We start from the raw sequence: 18,021 nt of genomic DNA, 5'->3' as shown, positions 1-18,021 counted from the left end.
AGACGGCAACTAAAACTCTAAGAGAAGCTCCTTTGATTACAGTGCTTTAGATATTGCTTAACTTGTATTGAACCCGCAGCAATACTTTAGAAGAGAAGTTATTTATTTATATGTATGAAAAACAGGTCAAGATGGAAGAAAAACAGGAGAAAAGTAATAAGCAAGCTATGGAAAACTTGGACTATGAGACGAAGAGATGAAATGTGGCCCTCGACCAACAAAACCATTTTAAGTGTCAATTTATCTAAATTGAGATATAAACATTATCTGAAAGCTGAATAAATAAACTTTCCATTGATGTATGGTTTATTAGGATCAGACAATATTTGGCCGAGATATAACTATTTAAATATCTTGAATCTGAGGGTGCAAAACAATCTACTGTAAATATTCAGAAAATCGCTTTTGAAGTTGTCCAAATGAATTCTTAGCAATGCATATTACTAATCAAAAATTAAGTTTCAATATATTTACGGTAGGAAATTTACAAAATATCTTCATGGAACATGTTCTTTACTTAATATTCAAATGATTTCTGGCATAAAAGAAAAATCAATAATTTTGACAAACACAATGTTTTTTTGGCTACTGCTACAAATATACCCCAGCGACTTAAGACTGGTTTCGTGGTCCAGGTTCACAAATGATTAAGAATCTAAGGAGAAAAGAAAGAAACAAAAATAAACAGTCTTGAGTACAAGTGCATCTAAAACGACTCACATCTCTTCCGGGGTCACCTGGCTCTCCATCATCTCCCTTGGGTCCAGGGGTTCCTTTTCCACCCTTGAAAGTGAGAATTTAAAGAAAGTGCAAGAGAGAAGGAAGATTAGTTAAGAGGAATTGTCTTTGCTGTGTCAGTGTCACTATAAATGTAAATAAATAAATACATAAATAAATATGACAAAATCACAACAGTGTATGTATTTGATGAAGGAAAAAACTACTCATTCACACTCAAACTACATAATTATAATTAATATAATATTAAGTTGATTATAAGTTTAAAGTTTCATGCAAAATATTCAAACATGAAAATATATAACTGTTTTGAAAAAATATTCAAACATGAAAATATATAACTGTTTTGAAAAAATATTAAAACATGAAAATATGTAACTGATTAGATTACATCATTCTCAATGATTTATGAGAGTGGGAGGTTTTCAGCAACAGCAACTGTGATTAATGGCTCTCTCTCTCTTTCTCTCTCTCTCTTTGCAGACTGATTTGGCACTTTACTGTAAATATAAGTTTTTTTTTATTGAAATGAGCAGATATCATTACTTAAATTAAATGTGTTACTCATTATCAATCAAAATCAGTTTCTCAGTGGAAGCAGTTAACAGGATTTTTACATCTTGAACACTGTTGGGTTGTATTCGAAATGAGATCTTCTGTAGGGTTCAGGATACTTACAGGTGATCCTGGATCTCCCCTGGGCCCAGGATAACCCTAAAACGACAAACACACACACACACACACACACACTTAAACAAGAGTTTTGAAGGCAAGATGTTTAATAAATTGGGTGGTCTTCTACCTGGAAGCCATGGCAACCCTCGGTTCCATTTCCTGGTGGTCCATCTACACCCTAAGCAGGTAAAAAAAAAATATTGTTACAGCAATGGGCTGCCTTTCGTTGGTTAAAACAAGTTCTGAAGATCAACAGGATTTACTCACCCTCTCTCCCATCAGGCCTCTGTCTCCTGGGGACCCTTTGATTCCTCTGGACCCTTTAGGTCCCTAAAGCACAGACATGCAACATGGGAAATGTAGATCAGTCATGGATGCAGCAATAGGTCAGGTCAAAAGGTAATCAAGAGGCAAGACTAGTTAACTTTACCCACCTCTGGCCCAGCAGGACCCTCATCGCCACGGTAACCTGGTGCCCCTGTCCTTCCTGGCTCGCCCTGTTGGAAATGGGGGAAAATTATATCCCTGGAGGTATTCAAAAATATTTGGGATCCCTCTGTTGAGGTTGGAAAACACTCTTAAAAAAAACCCAAACTCTAAAAAAAAAAAAAAAAAAAACTTTTAAAAGAAGCCAGAAGGCAAGTGTGACCTCACCATTTTTTATTGAATGAGAAATTATTAAAATATATATTTGATTATTTAAAATAAGTATATGAGAAGAAAGAGACCACAGACAATATATATATATATATATATATATATATATATATATATATATATATATAGTGTGTGTGTGTGTGTGTGTGTGTGTGTGTGTGTGTGTGTGTGTGTGTGTGTGTGTGTGTGTGTGTGTGTGTGTGTGTGTCTGTTTGTGACCCTGGACCACAAAATCAGTCATAAGAGTCAATTTGTTGAATAAATAAGCATTCCATTGATGTATGGTTTGTTAGGATAGGACTATATTTGGCCGAGATACAACTATCTGAAAATTTGGAATCTTAAGGTGCAACAAAAATCCAATATATTTTGAGAAATCGCCTTTTAAAGTTGTCCAAATGAAGTTCTTAGCAATGTATATATTACTAATAAAAAAATAAAAAAAAAGTTTTAATTTATTTACAGAAGGAAATTTACGAAATATCTTCATGGAACATGATCTTTACTTTATATCCTTATTATTTTTGGCATTAAAGAAAAATCTGAACATTTTTGGCTGTTGCTACCAATATACCTCAGCGACTAAAGACTGGTTTTGTGGTTCAGGGTCACATATATAACTATTTTAAAAACTATTTTATTTTTTATTTATTAATTAATATATGTTAAACTATTCTAATAATACTACAATATATATAATATATACATTACATTTATTGATTTAATGTAACATTATTTTACAATAATCTGTAGTGTAAAGGTGGAGGATCAAAGTCAATCAAGAGTCAAAGGTGAGGACACTGAAGACAGAGAACCATTCATAGCAACATGAACACATATTGGAATCATACAGTTCCAATCATGCATACCTTAAAAAGAGTCATCCACTAAAAATATACTTTTGTTAAATGACTCGGTAATGAAAATATTTACTGCAGCATTACATTTCCAAAAGGGGAATCTTACAAATAGGCAAATTAATGACATGAGGGTGAGTTATTAATTACATAATTTTGATTATTGGGTGAACTAACCCTTTAAATAAGTTAAAAAGCAGGCTTTGAGAAAGCAGTGGCTCATGAGTTCAGAAACCCATCCAGATTTTCATCTATTTAAACACTTGGTTCTTTCCCATCCCACCCACTCAAACTCTAATAGAAAATCCTTCCGGCCAGGACAAAGCCAATAGAAAAATGAGAGCTCACTCATAGAGTTACTCATAGTGAAAACTAAAACTCATGATTCACTGGTAACATCAAGCACAAAAGTGAGCATTCCTCTGTCTCTAATGAGATTATGTGAGAGCCCTAAGAGCAGCAGGGCTACAGAAAATGGCTGTTTTTAAGAAACAACAGATGACTTTGAGCACGACAGGAGCCACTGGGCACGCACATGCTCCAAACACTCTCACGTAAGCTAAACAGGAAATTTAGAGCCCTGAGAGGCAATGGAAATTTGTAGAGAGAAGTCAAGTGCTGACAGAACTAACATGCATAGAGTTCTGTGGTGCAGCTGGTGATGTTGTAAGCCTCAAGAATACAAGTCAAAATTGTCAGGTCAGGTCTGGCATGTAAAATCACTCCCAATGTCCTTTTTAAAGCTACTCAATGCCTAAAAACTAGCCAAACCCTTTGATTGAGACAAGAATTTTTAAATGCATTATGCACATATGGTTTATGTAAAAAAAATAATAATAATAATTCTAGATGGTGTCATGAAACTATAGAGGGTGCAGGCCGATCTAACTCAATCTGATATAATAACATCATTATACGGATGGCGTAGCCGACTGGTGTTTGTTGCATCAGCATCCAATGGGCTTCCTGCTCAACATTCAAATACTTGGCCAGTGTCTGCCATAGCAGTTTGTAGCGCACTTCAGAAACCCTCTACCTTCCCCAGCTCCACCTGTACAGATCTGCATAATCTCACGTATGTTTTATGTGCGGAAGCAGTATTTCTTACATGCTCACAGCAGCAAGTTTAAGTATTTGCTCTGCCGCAGCAGCAGCGTAGAACATTATCCTTGCAAAGTATATTACCATACTAATCTTCCTGGGAGTTGTCATGACAGAACTATAAATACATACATATTAAACAATCTAAAACAATCACCAGTGCTTTTCTATGTGAAATGATCTATGTATTTATGTGATTAGGGCATGGGCGGAAGAACTTACAGCCTAAATCAGTTTCAGACACTCAGTCAATGAAAACAATGTTTTTTCAGCTTTTTGCACCAATGGAGTTTTGGTTCCTTGCCACTGCCGTCTTTGGCTTGCTTAGTTGGGGACGCTTCACTGATTACACAGACACTATTGGAAGAAAGCTGACCTGGATGATGGCATCACTGATTCATCAATGAACTGACTTTAGCTGGAAAAAATACTCTTTGTTGTTGTCCTCTTGCATTACTGACAAACTATCTTCCTGCTTGACACAGTCAATTTTGTATAAAGCGCTATATAAATAAAGGTGATAACTTGACTTATAATGGTTTTCCTCACTCACTCACCGGCTCTCCGTTTGGCCCTGCTGATCCCTCACGTCCTTGTTCACCCCGGGGTCCAGGTTCACCCTGCCAGAATTAAAAGTACACATTCACTTCACTTGTATCATTCTTTCAAAACCTAATTTTTTTTCATGGGTGCATAAACACCAAAGGCTTAAAGTTGGGGTATGCATGTATTTTTCAAAAACACTGAGTTAGGCCTAATACCAAGTAAGATATGTTTAATAAAGCATATAATAATACAGCAGATTCTGCCATAATCGTTGCCTGGGTTGTGTACATATGTGTGGGGCGGAGCTATCAAAATAGGGGCAAGACCCTTTTGGGGTAGGGGCGTGTTTGTTTTGGTGATTTGAAATATCAACACTGACTACCAGAATTCACAGCCAAAAATAATGCAATCTTTTACTACACAGATTGTAAGATATTTCTGTAAAGGAGGAAAATTTGTTCACGTTTTTAAATATTAAAATGCATCTGTTGAACTGTATCTGAACCTCAGGTCCACAAAATAACTGTTATTATACTATAAATGGCTTGAGAATGCTATTTTAAATCATTTCAAGTTTACTTTAAATTATTAGCAGGGTTTTACCGTTGTGTTTGGTAGGGATGTATTATGGGATATTTTCTAAATGTGACATATACTCACAGGGTCGCCTCTGGGCCCTCTGTTACCACGGGAACCTTGTTCACCTTTCTCACCAGGTATGCCCTGTAATAGAAAAACACATCCGTTCAGATCACCTGCGTATATAAAAAATGCAAAAAAGACCCACATCTGCAAACAGCATCAAACACAACCATTCACATGTCAAGCTACTATAAAACAGAAGAAAATAAAAATGCTCGGTTACTCTTTCTCCTCTTGGGCCATCTGGTCCTGGTGATCCCTAAAAAGAACAAAGAAACTGTTAGAATATACTAAAAGCAGGTCCGTCACACATTACTTGATTTCATGTTTAGAATCCAAGTCTTAAAAAAAAGTAAAAAAATAAATAAATAAATAAAAAATAAAAAAAAGAGTAAGAACACTTACGTCATCTCCTCTCTCCCCTTTATCACCATTGGCGCCTCTAGGACCCCTTTCTCCCTGAAACAACAAAAAATGGGATTGCAGATAAGCCAATGTCCTTTAAAACAAGTTATGATGTAAAATCCCATAAAGTCAAACAACAGCGTTAGTAAATTATAACCAACCATTTTCAAAGGTTATGTTACATAAACTAGCCAAATAAATGTTGTGACGTAAAACTATATTTAATGCAAGATCCTCTGTACCTTTGTTCCTGGAAACCCATAGTTCCCAGGTCTTCCTGGTGGACCGTCTCTGCCAGGATCTCCCTGAAATCAAACCCAGAAGATATGTTTCGAAAGATGTTTTCACACTTCAAATGACTCATTATAAGGTTATCACAAATTAAATCGCATTAAGACAACATTCGAGTTTCTCACGAGTCTCAGGCGTTTTTCTGAGAAAATGTCTCTGTCTCAAATTGTTCTGAGATTTGCCAAAATAATGTCAGCAATCCAAAATCTTAGTATAATCTTGTAATTCTCAACAAATTTCCCCCTAGGACAGATTTTTTTTTTTTTTTTTTTTTGATTCAGCAAGGATGTATAAAATGTATCAAAAGTGATTTTGTATTTCACAAGATTTCCATATAAAATGAAAGCTGTTCTTTTGAACCTAATATTTATTAAAGAGTCTTGAAAAAAATTCTATAACTGTTTCCACAAAAATATTAAGCAGCACAATTGTTTTCAACACTGATTATGATAAGAAATGTTTCCTGAGGACCAAATCAGCATACCCTCACAATAATACATTTTTAAAACAGACTAAAATAGAAAACAATTATATTTTATATTGTAATAATATTTCACAATATTTACTGTAATAATACATATATATATATTTTTTTTTTTTGGATCAAATAAATGCAGCCTTGATGAGAATAAGAGACTAAGAGCTCTTGTTGATTTCTAACTTAATTTAAATTTAAAATCAACCTTTCATTCTTTTCCCTTACTCTTTCTCCTTTGGATCCATATGGCCCGGGATCTCCTTTAGGACCCGTATCTCCTTGCAAGCCCTACCAGATGAAATAAAAAAAATCTTTATGAATAAAGGAGAAAAACACACAACCAAATATACTACTTTTCTTTAAGCATATTCTTTACTACAGAATCTAAACAAAGTACAAACACCGTGCAGAGTTGTGAGAGCAGCTTGGATGTCAAATTTGGTAAATGTTTAGCTGCTTGTGAGGCAAACATCCCACATCCTGGTCTCCGGATGCAGGCTGTGTAGAAACAGCTGCTCATAAAACTGACTGACAAACTGCTCAGCCTATGAGCACTCTAACCTGTTAGCATTTTTATAAATATACATATACACAGTGTTATCCCCTACCCAGTGTCCTTGCCAAAATATATGGAGTTTTCAATGTTTTATTATGCATGACCTTATCTGCATAATCTCCACATGCATGTTTTCATGGACACATGTGATACTAATGCATTTAATGATACAATAAACTAGAAATATAAGAGATAATATGGACTGTAATTGATGTTTTGCTAAAAAATAAAAAATACCTAAACATTCTTTAAACAAGATACCGTAACTTTAAATACATAAAATATCAATACTTGCTTTCTGTAAATCTTGAATATTTAGAATATGAATATGCAGAATCTAGATTATTATTCTCACACCTTTGAAAAATTGGCAATAACATTTTTTTAAACTGGTTTAATGATAAATTATAAACCTAATGTAACCTATGCAATTTTGTTTTCCTGGTATTTTTTTTAAATAAAATATTTTTTTTTAGATATTTTAGCTCCAAATAAAATAACACAACCCAATTTTTTTTTCCGGAAACTCAGAATGTGATTTCTGCCATTTTAAACACCTTTCTAAGCAGATGGTCAATGAGAAGTCTTTTGAAATCCTCCATTATCATGCTCATTAAAAACACGCATATAATATGTGTTTAGAATATTAAAATGAATATATAGCTTGATCATGACTACCTCTGATTTAATTATGGCTTATCCATGGCTAAAAAAGTGTAGATGATGCTTTCTTTTTTCCCTTTAAAAATGACATATTTTTTGACAGATAATAGTTGTACTTACATTTGGCCCTGGTGACCCTTTGCAGCCTGGAAGGCCTGAGAATCCTGGCTCACCCTATGAAATATAATTCAAAAACACACAGAACATTAACACTCTTCTTCATTGGGGGAGTCAAACACCCTGAACTGCATGTTATTACCTCAAAGGTGACACCATGTAAAGAAAGAGTGAAGAAATAAAGTCCTAAGAAAAGACATTACAAATCAAGATTGCATGCAGTGGAGAACGAAAATGACAACAGAAAGTTGTACATCACACTGAGTTTTACTGTGAACTCAGATGTATCATGAACGGATGGGGGAGTCAAGTCAAGAAACAGTGACTTGTTGAGGGGAAAATGCCTTGGAAAGAGTTACAGTACAATGTTGAGAGCCAATAGAGGAGCAAATCGACTCAAGGATGAAGAATGGTGAAGTCAAGGGTCAGAGACACAAGACTAGGCTGTTTTCCCAAAGGGCAGACACACTTAAGAAGAGACAGAAATAGAAGCAGTAGTGTCAGCAAAACAAGAGAGATGGCCATGCAATGTTTTCGGAATCTAATGTTCACATACTGCTAACCTGAAATCTGACACAGGATGCCAGAGAAAGCAGCACAGGAAGATAGAGAGAGAAATAACGTCAACTCTAACAGCAGACTGTTATTTGTCAATATTCAATTCATTTATTCATCCTCATGTAATTTCATACTGGTTTGAAACATAAAATGAGTTATTTTGCAGAACATTCACACTGCTTTTTCTGCACTGTGAAAGTGAAAGGAGATGCAGCGCTGTCAAAAAAGCAAATAAAAGACGAACCATACAATTTGTGCACTATATTCCGAATCTTCTACAGGCCATTTTATAGCGTTGTATGAAGAACAAACCAAAATGTAAGAATTACTAAAAATCCTTGAACTTTCATTTAGATTTATACATTTATAATTTTACACAAATTTCCATTTTCCTTCATCCCACTTGGTGAGTTCATAACACAGTTTTTTTTTGTTTTTGTTTTTTTTTGAAAAATATGAAAGGTATGAAAACTATCAGAAGGGTTTCTGATTAAAATAATCAAATTTTCAGTGTCATCTCTTTAAAATATAGTCATATATGCCATTTTATTGACACTTATTGACTGATCTTTTGAAGTCATCCTCTGACTCCATTCACTCTTAACATATGGGAAATAGCTGCAAATATTATGCAAAATGTCTCATTTTTGGTTCATGGAAGAAGAACCTTTACACAGGTTTGGTCAATTTTTATCTCTTTAAAATGCTGTTTTTGTATCATATAGGAAGAGGACATAACCACTTACCTTACGTCCATCGAGGCCATCAATACCATGACGACCTTTTTCTCCCTAAAAGTGGGATTGGGATTCAATTTAGCATGATAAACAACTGGCAAAACTGAATCTTTAAAGAGAGCGCTAATAAATAAGCTCACCTTGAAGCCTTTATGACCTCTGTCACCCTACAGATAAAACACAAAAGTGTATTTGTGACGTTTTGCAGTTCCAGAATGAATTATGAGATAAAATAATCAACTGGAGACTCTCAGAATGTGCTTTTGATATTTAATTTAAAAAAAAAGTGTCTGTCGAATCAGTAAGGAAGCTCTGTCTCTTTTACCTTTTCACCTTTTATTCCTTGGTCGCCCTGGAAGGAAAGGAAAATAGTATGGATTATCGCTTCAGCAAGAGCGCACAAATCAACTGTAATATAAACAGAACGTAAACATTTGTGAGAGAGAGTGGAAGAGAGACCTTCATTCCTTGGTAACCGACTGGACCGGGATCACCGGGGTTTCCCTAATAGGAGAAGGAAAGAAACATCAGAGAGAATGCCAAAAAGAATTTAGCTGGATATGATAGTGCTATTAATTAATGCAGAGATATTTGCTAATATGGCTGCCCTGAAACTTACAGTGACAATATCAAGATGGTTTAAGTGAGGATAATCAAGGATAAAGCCTGATTAAAGTCCGAGATTGTATCTTTAACCAGAATATTTCTACAGGGCTTAATGGGGTCAACTGTACGCTGTGATTATTGTTACAGTATGTCTACACAATCAGCGTTGGCTGTCAAATAATAGAATAGCTGGCTCAGTCACCATTTGCTGTTTAATATCAGCTGGATGCTTCCCAGTGTGTGGGTTTCTTTTCTGACACTTCAAAGGAGTAAATTTTAGAAGACATCCTTACAAACATAATAAAACCGTATGCATGTTTCAGACAGGAAGTCCACCGGCAAATTCAGAGAGGAAAAAACCCCACATTTGAACAGATCGTTGAAATCGTAACAGCTGCAGAAGATGAAAGACCTCGGAGTCAGTTGGGCGTTTTGCTGTGATTGGATTATCAACAAAGAGATCCAGGGACACGTGGAACATTTATTCGACACAATGATCTCATAACCATATGCAAAGTATTAATCAGCACAATAATCGGTACATACATTTCACTTTTTACCTGAAAGCTGTATATTATGACTTCATTATGGAGGTGTGGACATATTTACTATTCTTCAACAAATTTTTGTGGGCAAAATCCATTCATTTAAATAGCATGTTTACCAAATCTACACAATCAGGGATGTATTGTGTGGGTGAAAGATTTCCTAATGCAAATGTTGCAGCAGATTAGAGTTGACCATGTATATTTGCTACGTTGAAAAACAAAAAGCTTCTTGGTTTGAAAATGGTGCTTTCAAACAGTGCACAGTCCATCTCTACACTATCGACAATAGACAATGGAGCTTTTTTGCTAATGCTAAACCTTTAGTATACTGTGTGAAGCCCATTCAAAACAACAATGACTACAATAACGACATCTATAACGATAACTATATTAGCATCCACTTCAACGCATTATTTTATTCACTTTATTAAAAGTGTGTCAGTGTGACAGTTTTGTCGTCTGCTCTTTAAATGTTTGAGCTTTTTAAAGATCATAAGGATTCTAATTGGCTGACAGTGTTTTGTAAAATTGTTCTGAAATTGAATCCAAGGATATTTTTTCTCCTGGAACAATTTGGGCTTTTAGATGAAAGTTATGACAGCTCACTTCTGTTAAATCTGCAAAAATAAACTAGATTCTTTAGTAAATTGTGATTTTTTTTTTATAACTAATCATCTGCCAGCATAAATCATAGGTCAAAGAGTTTTGAGCTAAAGCTGAATACTTAAGCTTAAAGGCCCGTTACACCAAGAACGATAACTATAAAGATAACTATAAAGATAACGATATTAGCGTCCACAGCAGCGAACGATATTGTCTGTGTATTCTAAGCGGACGCGCGTCTGCTGCTTTAAATTCTCGAGATCATTACAGCAGGATTGATTGTGATTGGTTGGCAATGTTTTTATCGTTCATCAGAAAAAACTCCGCTATTCTTTAATACTGAGAACGATTTTTAGAACTATATCTTTATCGTTATCTTTATAGTTATCATGCTTGGTGTGAACGGGCCTTAAGAGTCTTTTTTAAATCCCTACATTTAAGTATGAGCAAGTTCAGCATTACAATTGATCCCAAGTGTTTTCTGGATCATAAAGAAAGTGGAGGAGCTCAGAAATTTCTGATTTACTCCTACAAACACCCACTATCACTTCTGAACAGGAGCGTAACTAAAAGCTGATGCTTACCGGAGGTCCAACATCTCCTTTCTCTCCTGGCATGCCTGGTCTTCCAGACTCTCCCTGTAGAAAAAGAAAAGGTCAGACCACAGTCATCTGTGCATGCTGAGAGTGAATTAAACATGGATACTTGTAACATTTCATAGGAATAAACAGGTGCTTTCTATGCATATGGAAGAAGAAGCAACATTAAGATATAAAATCAACTTTTTTTAATACTCACTGTATGTCCTGGGTCACCAGGTAGTCCTGGAGGGCCTTCAGGGGCCTGTGAAAATATTGCATGAAACATTAAGAAAAAGAAAACATTCTTACAAGATCTGTTTGAATGGATTAGACAAGTAGGGTTACTTACGTGGCAGTCAATGGAGCAGCACTGAAGAAAAGATTAAGAAGACATAATTAATATCAAAATAAACTAAATAAAAATGAGTATTGCATTAAATCTGCAAAAGCTATGGAAAAGCCACATACCACATCCGTTGTTTCATTTGTCTAGAATATAAAAAAAAGGAGGAGGGGGGTGGGAACATCATTAGACAAAATCTACACACACAATTGTTATTTTTACATTAAATTAAATGTTTTTGTTGTTGTTGATTGCCACTGTTAGATCACATATCTCACTTCCCTTTATTGATCTGTCTATCACTAGCATATTCTCTGCTGTTTTTAACCAGTTTGAGCCTGTGTCTCTTTCTTCTTTGAGAGATATTATTGGTCAAATGAAACCATCTGCTTGCTGCATGGACATTGTCCCTCCACTTTAAAAAAAAAAAGGGTTTTTGAACGACTGGTCCAAATATTGAAATAATTATAAATAGCAGTCTCACCTCAGGTGTTGTACCACAGAATTTTAAATATGCAATAGTGGAACCAGTGATCAAAACAGCATTGTTCTCAAAAAGCGATTTATGATTTCAGACCTATATCAAAACTGCCCACTGCCAGTATTAGAGAAGGTTATATTTATACAATTGCAATCTTTTCTAGATCTACATGGGTTTAAGGAGGTGTTCAAAACTGGTTTTAAATCCATCCCGTTATAGCAAGATCTTGATTTCCCGCTCAGAACATTGTGTTGGGATTAAGGGCACTGCTTTCGAGTGGTTTAGATCTTATTTGTACTTATTTGACAGAAGTGTTTCTGTCTGCCTTGAGGATTTTGTATCTTCTTTAGGATCCCTCTCGTGTGGAGGTTCCTCAAGGTTCCATTCTTGGGCCTCACCTGTTCTCTTTATATTTGCTTCCCTTAGGGTCAGTTTGTAGGAAGTATGGCATCTAATTTCATTATTATGCAGATGATACACAACTTTATCTGCCTTTGATATGGAAAAAAGCAAAGTCCTTAGCACTATTGTTGGACTGTCTTGAAGATATTCAACCTGGTTGGCCTTAATTTTTGTAAAGTTCAATGAAAAAAAAAGACAGAAGTTGTGGTATTTGGATCCGGGGATGCTCGTGATTCTTCTTATCTGGATTCAGTAATTAAAGTTAGTTTTTCCAGTTGATTACCCAAAGTCTTTTTTGTAACTCTTTACAATAAGGTTCATTAGTTAACTATTTTAGTTAACATTAACTAAGAATGAACAATAGTTCTTCAGCATTTATTAATCTTAGTTCATGTTAATGTCAACATTTACTAATGCATTATTTAAAACAAGTTGTGCTTGTTAACATTAGTTAATGCACTAGGAGTTAACATGAACTAACAATGAACAACTGCATTCTCATTAATTAACATTAATAATTAAATCAATTAAAAATAACTGTAATAAATGTTGGGTTAATTGTTCGTTCATGTTAACATTAACTAATTAACCTTATTGTAAAGTGTTACTGTCTTTTCTGTCTTTTAATGACTTCATAAGAGTTATACCTATTTTGGTCACACTTTATTTTAGGGTCCAATTCTCACTATTAACTAACCATTAACTATGACTTTTGCCTCAATTAACTCCTTATTTGCTGCTTATAAATAGTTTATAAGGTAGTTGTTAAGTTTAGGGTATTGGGTAGGATTATGGATCTTATGCATTATATGTACTTTATAAGCACTAATAAACAGCCAATATGTTAATAATAGACAGCTTATAAGCAACTAGTTATTAGTGTGAATTGGACCCTATACTAAAGTGTTACCCATACTTTTATTTAGACTCGCCTGGATTACTGTAATGCCCTTTATGTGGGTACTAGCCAGGCCTCCCCAATACATTTGGAGACAGTACAGAATTTTTCCACTTGTTTGTTAACAGCAACATGCAAACGAGAACATAGTATGCCCAATAGTGGCCTCCAGGTCATTTTAGAATATATTTTAAGATTTTGGTTTTGGTTTTTAAATCACTAAATTGACTAGCACAAAGATATTTTTCTGATTTAATACAAATACAAATACTTATTATGTGAAGAGCACATCGTACTAGGCACTTAATTTTTTTTCTCCTCGAGCAAGGTTGAAGATTTGGGAGGACTGTGCTTTTGCAGTGACAGCCACCAAAACTTTGGATTAATTTGCCTCCCCATGTACACTTTCTGCATTTAAATCTAGTCTCAAAACTCATTTCTACTCTTTGGCATTTAACGCAGTACGAGAGATGGTTTTATGATTGCTTTGGTCTTATGTTTGTTTTATGTGTTTTAAATTGAGGATGCTTGTACAGCACTTTGGTAAACACTTGCTCTTTCAAAAGTTTTTTATAGATAACCGTTGACTTTGAATTGTCATAAGCTCAAATGTCTTGCTTACAAAACGTTCATTATTGATGGTGCACAGATAAAGGAAATTCAGTTTGTTGAAATTCCTTCTGCACTAACCTCATGTGTTTAGTGAAATCTGGTTTTTAATATTTTTTTGATACTCTTAAATAAAATAAAAAAAACTGTAATATTGTGAAATGTGATTATAATTTAAAATAACAGTAATATCTTAAAATGTAATCTATTCCAGGGATGCAAAGCTAAATTTTCCGAATTTTACTCCATTCTTCAGTGTCACACGATCCCTCAGAAATTAAATACGCTAATTTGCTGCTCAAAAAACATGTCAATATTATCAAAACTGAAAACAGTTTTGCTGCTTAAAAACAGTATTATTTAGGATTCAGTGAAGAATAGAACATTTAGAATAACATCCCTAATTTTAAATATAAATATTTTGTAAAATGACTGTATTAAAAGAAAGAAATTGTAATAATTTCTTCAAGAAAATAAATGACTAATCCCCCAAAACGTTGACTGGTAGTGTAAATAGTTCATGGTGTACACTATGTTTATGGCATTGTAATCTTTCTTCAAATAAACATTTAATCATGCAGTTTCAAGCAAAGTTTCTTAATTAACTTTCTTCAGGCAATCCTAAATGTGTTTGGATCAGCCAACACATAAATCCCCAGGAAAATCATGTAAACATGCTTGTTGTGGTGAGTTTGTGTTATGACACTCACAATCATCTCAATGATGGTGTTTATAGTGGTCGATTGCAAGGAGCGGTAGGGGTCTGCAGCGGTGAAGTTCTGTCTGTAGTTTTTGTCTGTGGCAATGATAGAGAGTCTGGTGTCCTGAGAAAACAATTGGGAAAAAAAGGGAACAATTACTGCTTGTCCAAATACATTTGCATGAGAAAAACAATGTCTCTTTATCACCCAAACCATCACATTTTGACTTTTGACTCCACATTGCTGCTTATTATAGTCACCCACTTACTGTACAAAGGAACAATATGTCTGATGTATTGCTAAGATGCAGTTTTTATATTGTTTACTTGCTACGTGTTTCAAATAAAACTCAGAAATATCTTTCAAACACACACACTATTAATATTTTAATAGAAAATGACATGCAATGCACTAAAATCCAAGCAGCTGTTTTTTGCACGGTACCTCCTGGTCAGGTGAGATGGCCACAGCGAACACTTTGATACCATGCTGATGTGCCTCATTGGTAGCCTCCTGGATCCCACCACATGGCTCCTTGTAGCCAGTCAAAGGATGACCATCCGTGACCACCACAATGTACTTATTCTGATGATAATGGGAGCCCCTGCAGGCAGATGCATGTGGCTATTTACACGCAAGGTGACATGCAATGGCTATTTGTAAAATATGACATTTTAAAATGCATATGCAGTTTTAAGTAATGGCAAAAAATGTACATACGCTTTGACTAGCTCAGCAATACCCTCCTTGATGGCACAGTCGGTGTACGTTCCTTTGCCGATGTAACTGATTCTATCTATGGCAGCCTTCAGCTCCGAACGGTGTGTTTTCACGTCAACTAACCCCATCACCAGCTCGGTGTCGTCACTGTAGTGCAGCGCTCCAGAGTTCCAAGTCAAAAAACGACTACATGGTTGTGATCTGGCAACAACACAACAGATATGATCAAATTCAATTTGTAGCAAAGCAATAAAGAAAAAAATTCACTCTTTATTAAAGGTGCACTAAAAAGTTTTTTGCCACTGACCAGAATTATTAGCATTTACTAATGAAAATGAAACACTGAATAAAGCTGAAATACATGAACATTAAATGCCTTGGTTAGCAACTGAAATGAGTTTAAGATACAAACTTAAAATATAAAGATAATTAAATTATGATCTCAATCTCAATGATCTCAATGTGGCAGCCGTCATTTTCTCAGATATACATTGTAAACCTTTTAAAGCATATTATAAAATATTATATTATAAAAATGGATCAATTTATTGGTTAAAGTATTTACAATATATCAATCAGAATATGTCATTTCATGATAGCATACATGTCTTTCAGCTGATCGATGAACCGGTTGGTAAATCTCTTGATCTGGTCGATGTAAAAATCTGGAGGTTTGGATCTGAGGGCCACACTTTCAGATGTGTCCAACACAAAGAACAAGTCCACGGGACACTCTGCAGGAAGACAAGAGGAGAATCACAAAATTATTCATCCTTTTTGGGAAAATAGATTTGTAAACAGTAGCAATGTATTCTCATGTTCATTGTGCTATATAGATACATTTTCTGTTTTTACTGACTTTCATTTACACAGTTCTAATCGCAGTTAGGAAAAGTATTGAGCTCCCCCTATTGGTTGCTAAGGAAGTAGTTGCTTAAACCCTGCAGTCACGTGACATTACAGGTCATTTCAATACAGTATTAAAGTGTATGAGATACTGTATACAGGTACAGTATTTACAGATGTATCCACATGTAAAATATAAAAGAAACTGCACCAATGTCATTAAATGTTTACCTTAATCAAAAAAAAAAAAAAAAAAACCCTTCAAAGCACATCTCTTTGGAACTAAATTATATATATATATATATATATATATATATATATATATATATATATATATATATATATATATATATATATATATATATATATATACATACATACACACACACATACACACACACAAAGCACAGATTATATAAGAGGAATCCATACATGTGGACCAAACCAAGGCCAAAGAAACACATGGTTCTCCAGAATCATAAGTTGCATCTCAACAAATAACTCACTACACTGATTTTCTTTGCATTGAATCATAATTGTGTTTATGTGTGATTCTTCAAAGCACAATAATGTCCTGCATACACTTTGAAATAACCAGCATCACATCATCATCAGGTATCTCCTGATGAATTAATGGATGTCAATTTGTATTGGATAAACCTTTCTATGATATGACATGACATAACTCGCTACTTCAGTACACAATACCAAATACTATGATTCGGAATAGCTCTATACAACTTCTTATAAAGTGTCTATGTTTATTATAACAAAACAGCAAAGCAAGCAATTTTAAAAAATCACATGTGCAGAATGTTGTATGTAATGCATTTAATATCAGTTTAAAATATAACTTATATTCGACTTTTACGCATAGGGACAGCAGTTACACCGAACATGCAAAACATATTTTTCCATTACAAATTAGACAATAAGTGCAACATTAACTGAAAAATATTCGTAAGTACCTTTGAAAGACAGTTTTTTTTCATCCAGAGCGAAGATCGCTGCCCAAAGTGCACACAGCATGGTCACAATGTATCCATTAAACGCCATAGCTCCTAGTGTTAATGCACGTTAACCGTGCACACTAATTTTTTAGGGACACAGAACAGAAGGATGGATATCACTGCAGGTTAAATAGGAAAACAGGTTTGGGTGAGATGAAGTAGTGAAGAGTGGCACGGTGGTGTGTCTGCTTAGAGTGCAAAGCAGAATGAAACGCCTTACAGCAGGAGGGAAGAGGAGGAGGAGTCTGGTTCACTCATGAATACTTAATTGCTTCGTCTGTGCAGCTGTACACTGATGTTAGGCCCTGAAACACTTCAAAATATGAGGTGTATGCATAATAAAGAAGCACTTTGTGAACATTATTATGTTTAATGTGGCTAATGCAGACTACTTCTGATGTTTGAAGGTGCTTTTCTGCACAATGACCATTATACAAAAAAGTAAGAAAATAACCAAAAAAGATGCATTGCATTCTTAATAATGGCCCATATCAATATAGATTACATTTAAATTTGTATATAGATTTATGTTTAAATATAATTGTATTATTTTACATCCATCAATTTGACAAGCATGCAGCGCTTGACATTTCATATTGTAATACAGTCCAGTAGTTTGAAATTTCATGAAACTGTAATGCATGTCGTCATA

The 18,021-nt window shown here is 34.7% G+C and overlaps 1 protein-coding gene across 1 annotated transcript in view; it reads right to left on the bottom strand.

The window, feature by feature from the left end:
* Nucleotides 1–17,575, bottom strand: part of LOC128022815 (collagen alpha-1(VI) chain-like) — a 32,037-nt gene extending 14,462 nt beyond the window's left edge. Inside the window, 25 exon segments of the mRNA XM_052610600.1 lie at nucleotides 721–783; nucleotides 1,417–1,452; nucleotides 1,541–1,591; nucleotides 1,681–1,743; nucleotides 1,848–1,910; nucleotides 4,586–4,648; nucleotides 5,235–5,297; nucleotides 5,440–5,475; nucleotides 5,622–5,675; nucleotides 5,864–5,926; nucleotides 6,616–6,678; nucleotides 7,730–7,783; nucleotides 9,031–9,075; nucleotides 9,162–9,188; nucleotides 9,347–9,373; nucleotides 9,481–9,525; nucleotides 11,363–11,416; nucleotides 11,577–11,621; nucleotides 11,709–11,729; nucleotides 11,828–11,848; nucleotides 14,803–14,916; nucleotides 15,238–15,397; nucleotides 15,514–15,714; nucleotides 16,118–16,247; nucleotides 17,328–17,575. Coding sequence (XP_052466560.1) covers nucleotides 721–783; nucleotides 1,417–1,452; nucleotides 1,541–1,591; nucleotides 1,681–1,743; nucleotides 1,848–1,910; nucleotides 4,586–4,648; nucleotides 5,235–5,297; nucleotides 5,440–5,475; nucleotides 5,622–5,675; nucleotides 5,864–5,926; nucleotides 6,616–6,678; nucleotides 7,730–7,783; nucleotides 9,031–9,075; nucleotides 9,162–9,188; nucleotides 9,347–9,373; nucleotides 9,481–9,525; nucleotides 11,363–11,416; nucleotides 11,577–11,621; nucleotides 11,709–11,729; nucleotides 11,828–11,848; nucleotides 14,803–14,916; nucleotides 15,238–15,397; nucleotides 15,514–15,714; nucleotides 16,118–16,247; nucleotides 17,328–17,415 — 1,650 coding nt within the window. The 5' untranslated portion in view covers nucleotides 17,416–17,575.
* Nucleotides 17,576–18,021: the final 446 nt, after the last annotated feature.

Source organism: Carassius gibelio, chromosome A11, assembly GCF_023724105.1.
Source record: "Carassius gibelio isolate Cgi1373 ecotype wild population from Czech Republic chromosome A11, carGib1.2-hapl.c, whole genome shotgun sequence".
NCBI lineage: Eukaryota > Metazoa > Chordata > Actinopteri > Cypriniformes > Cyprinidae > Carassius > Carassius gibelio.
Note: the sequence above shows the minus strand (reverse complement) of the source record. Positions and strands in the feature narration are given on the sequence as shown.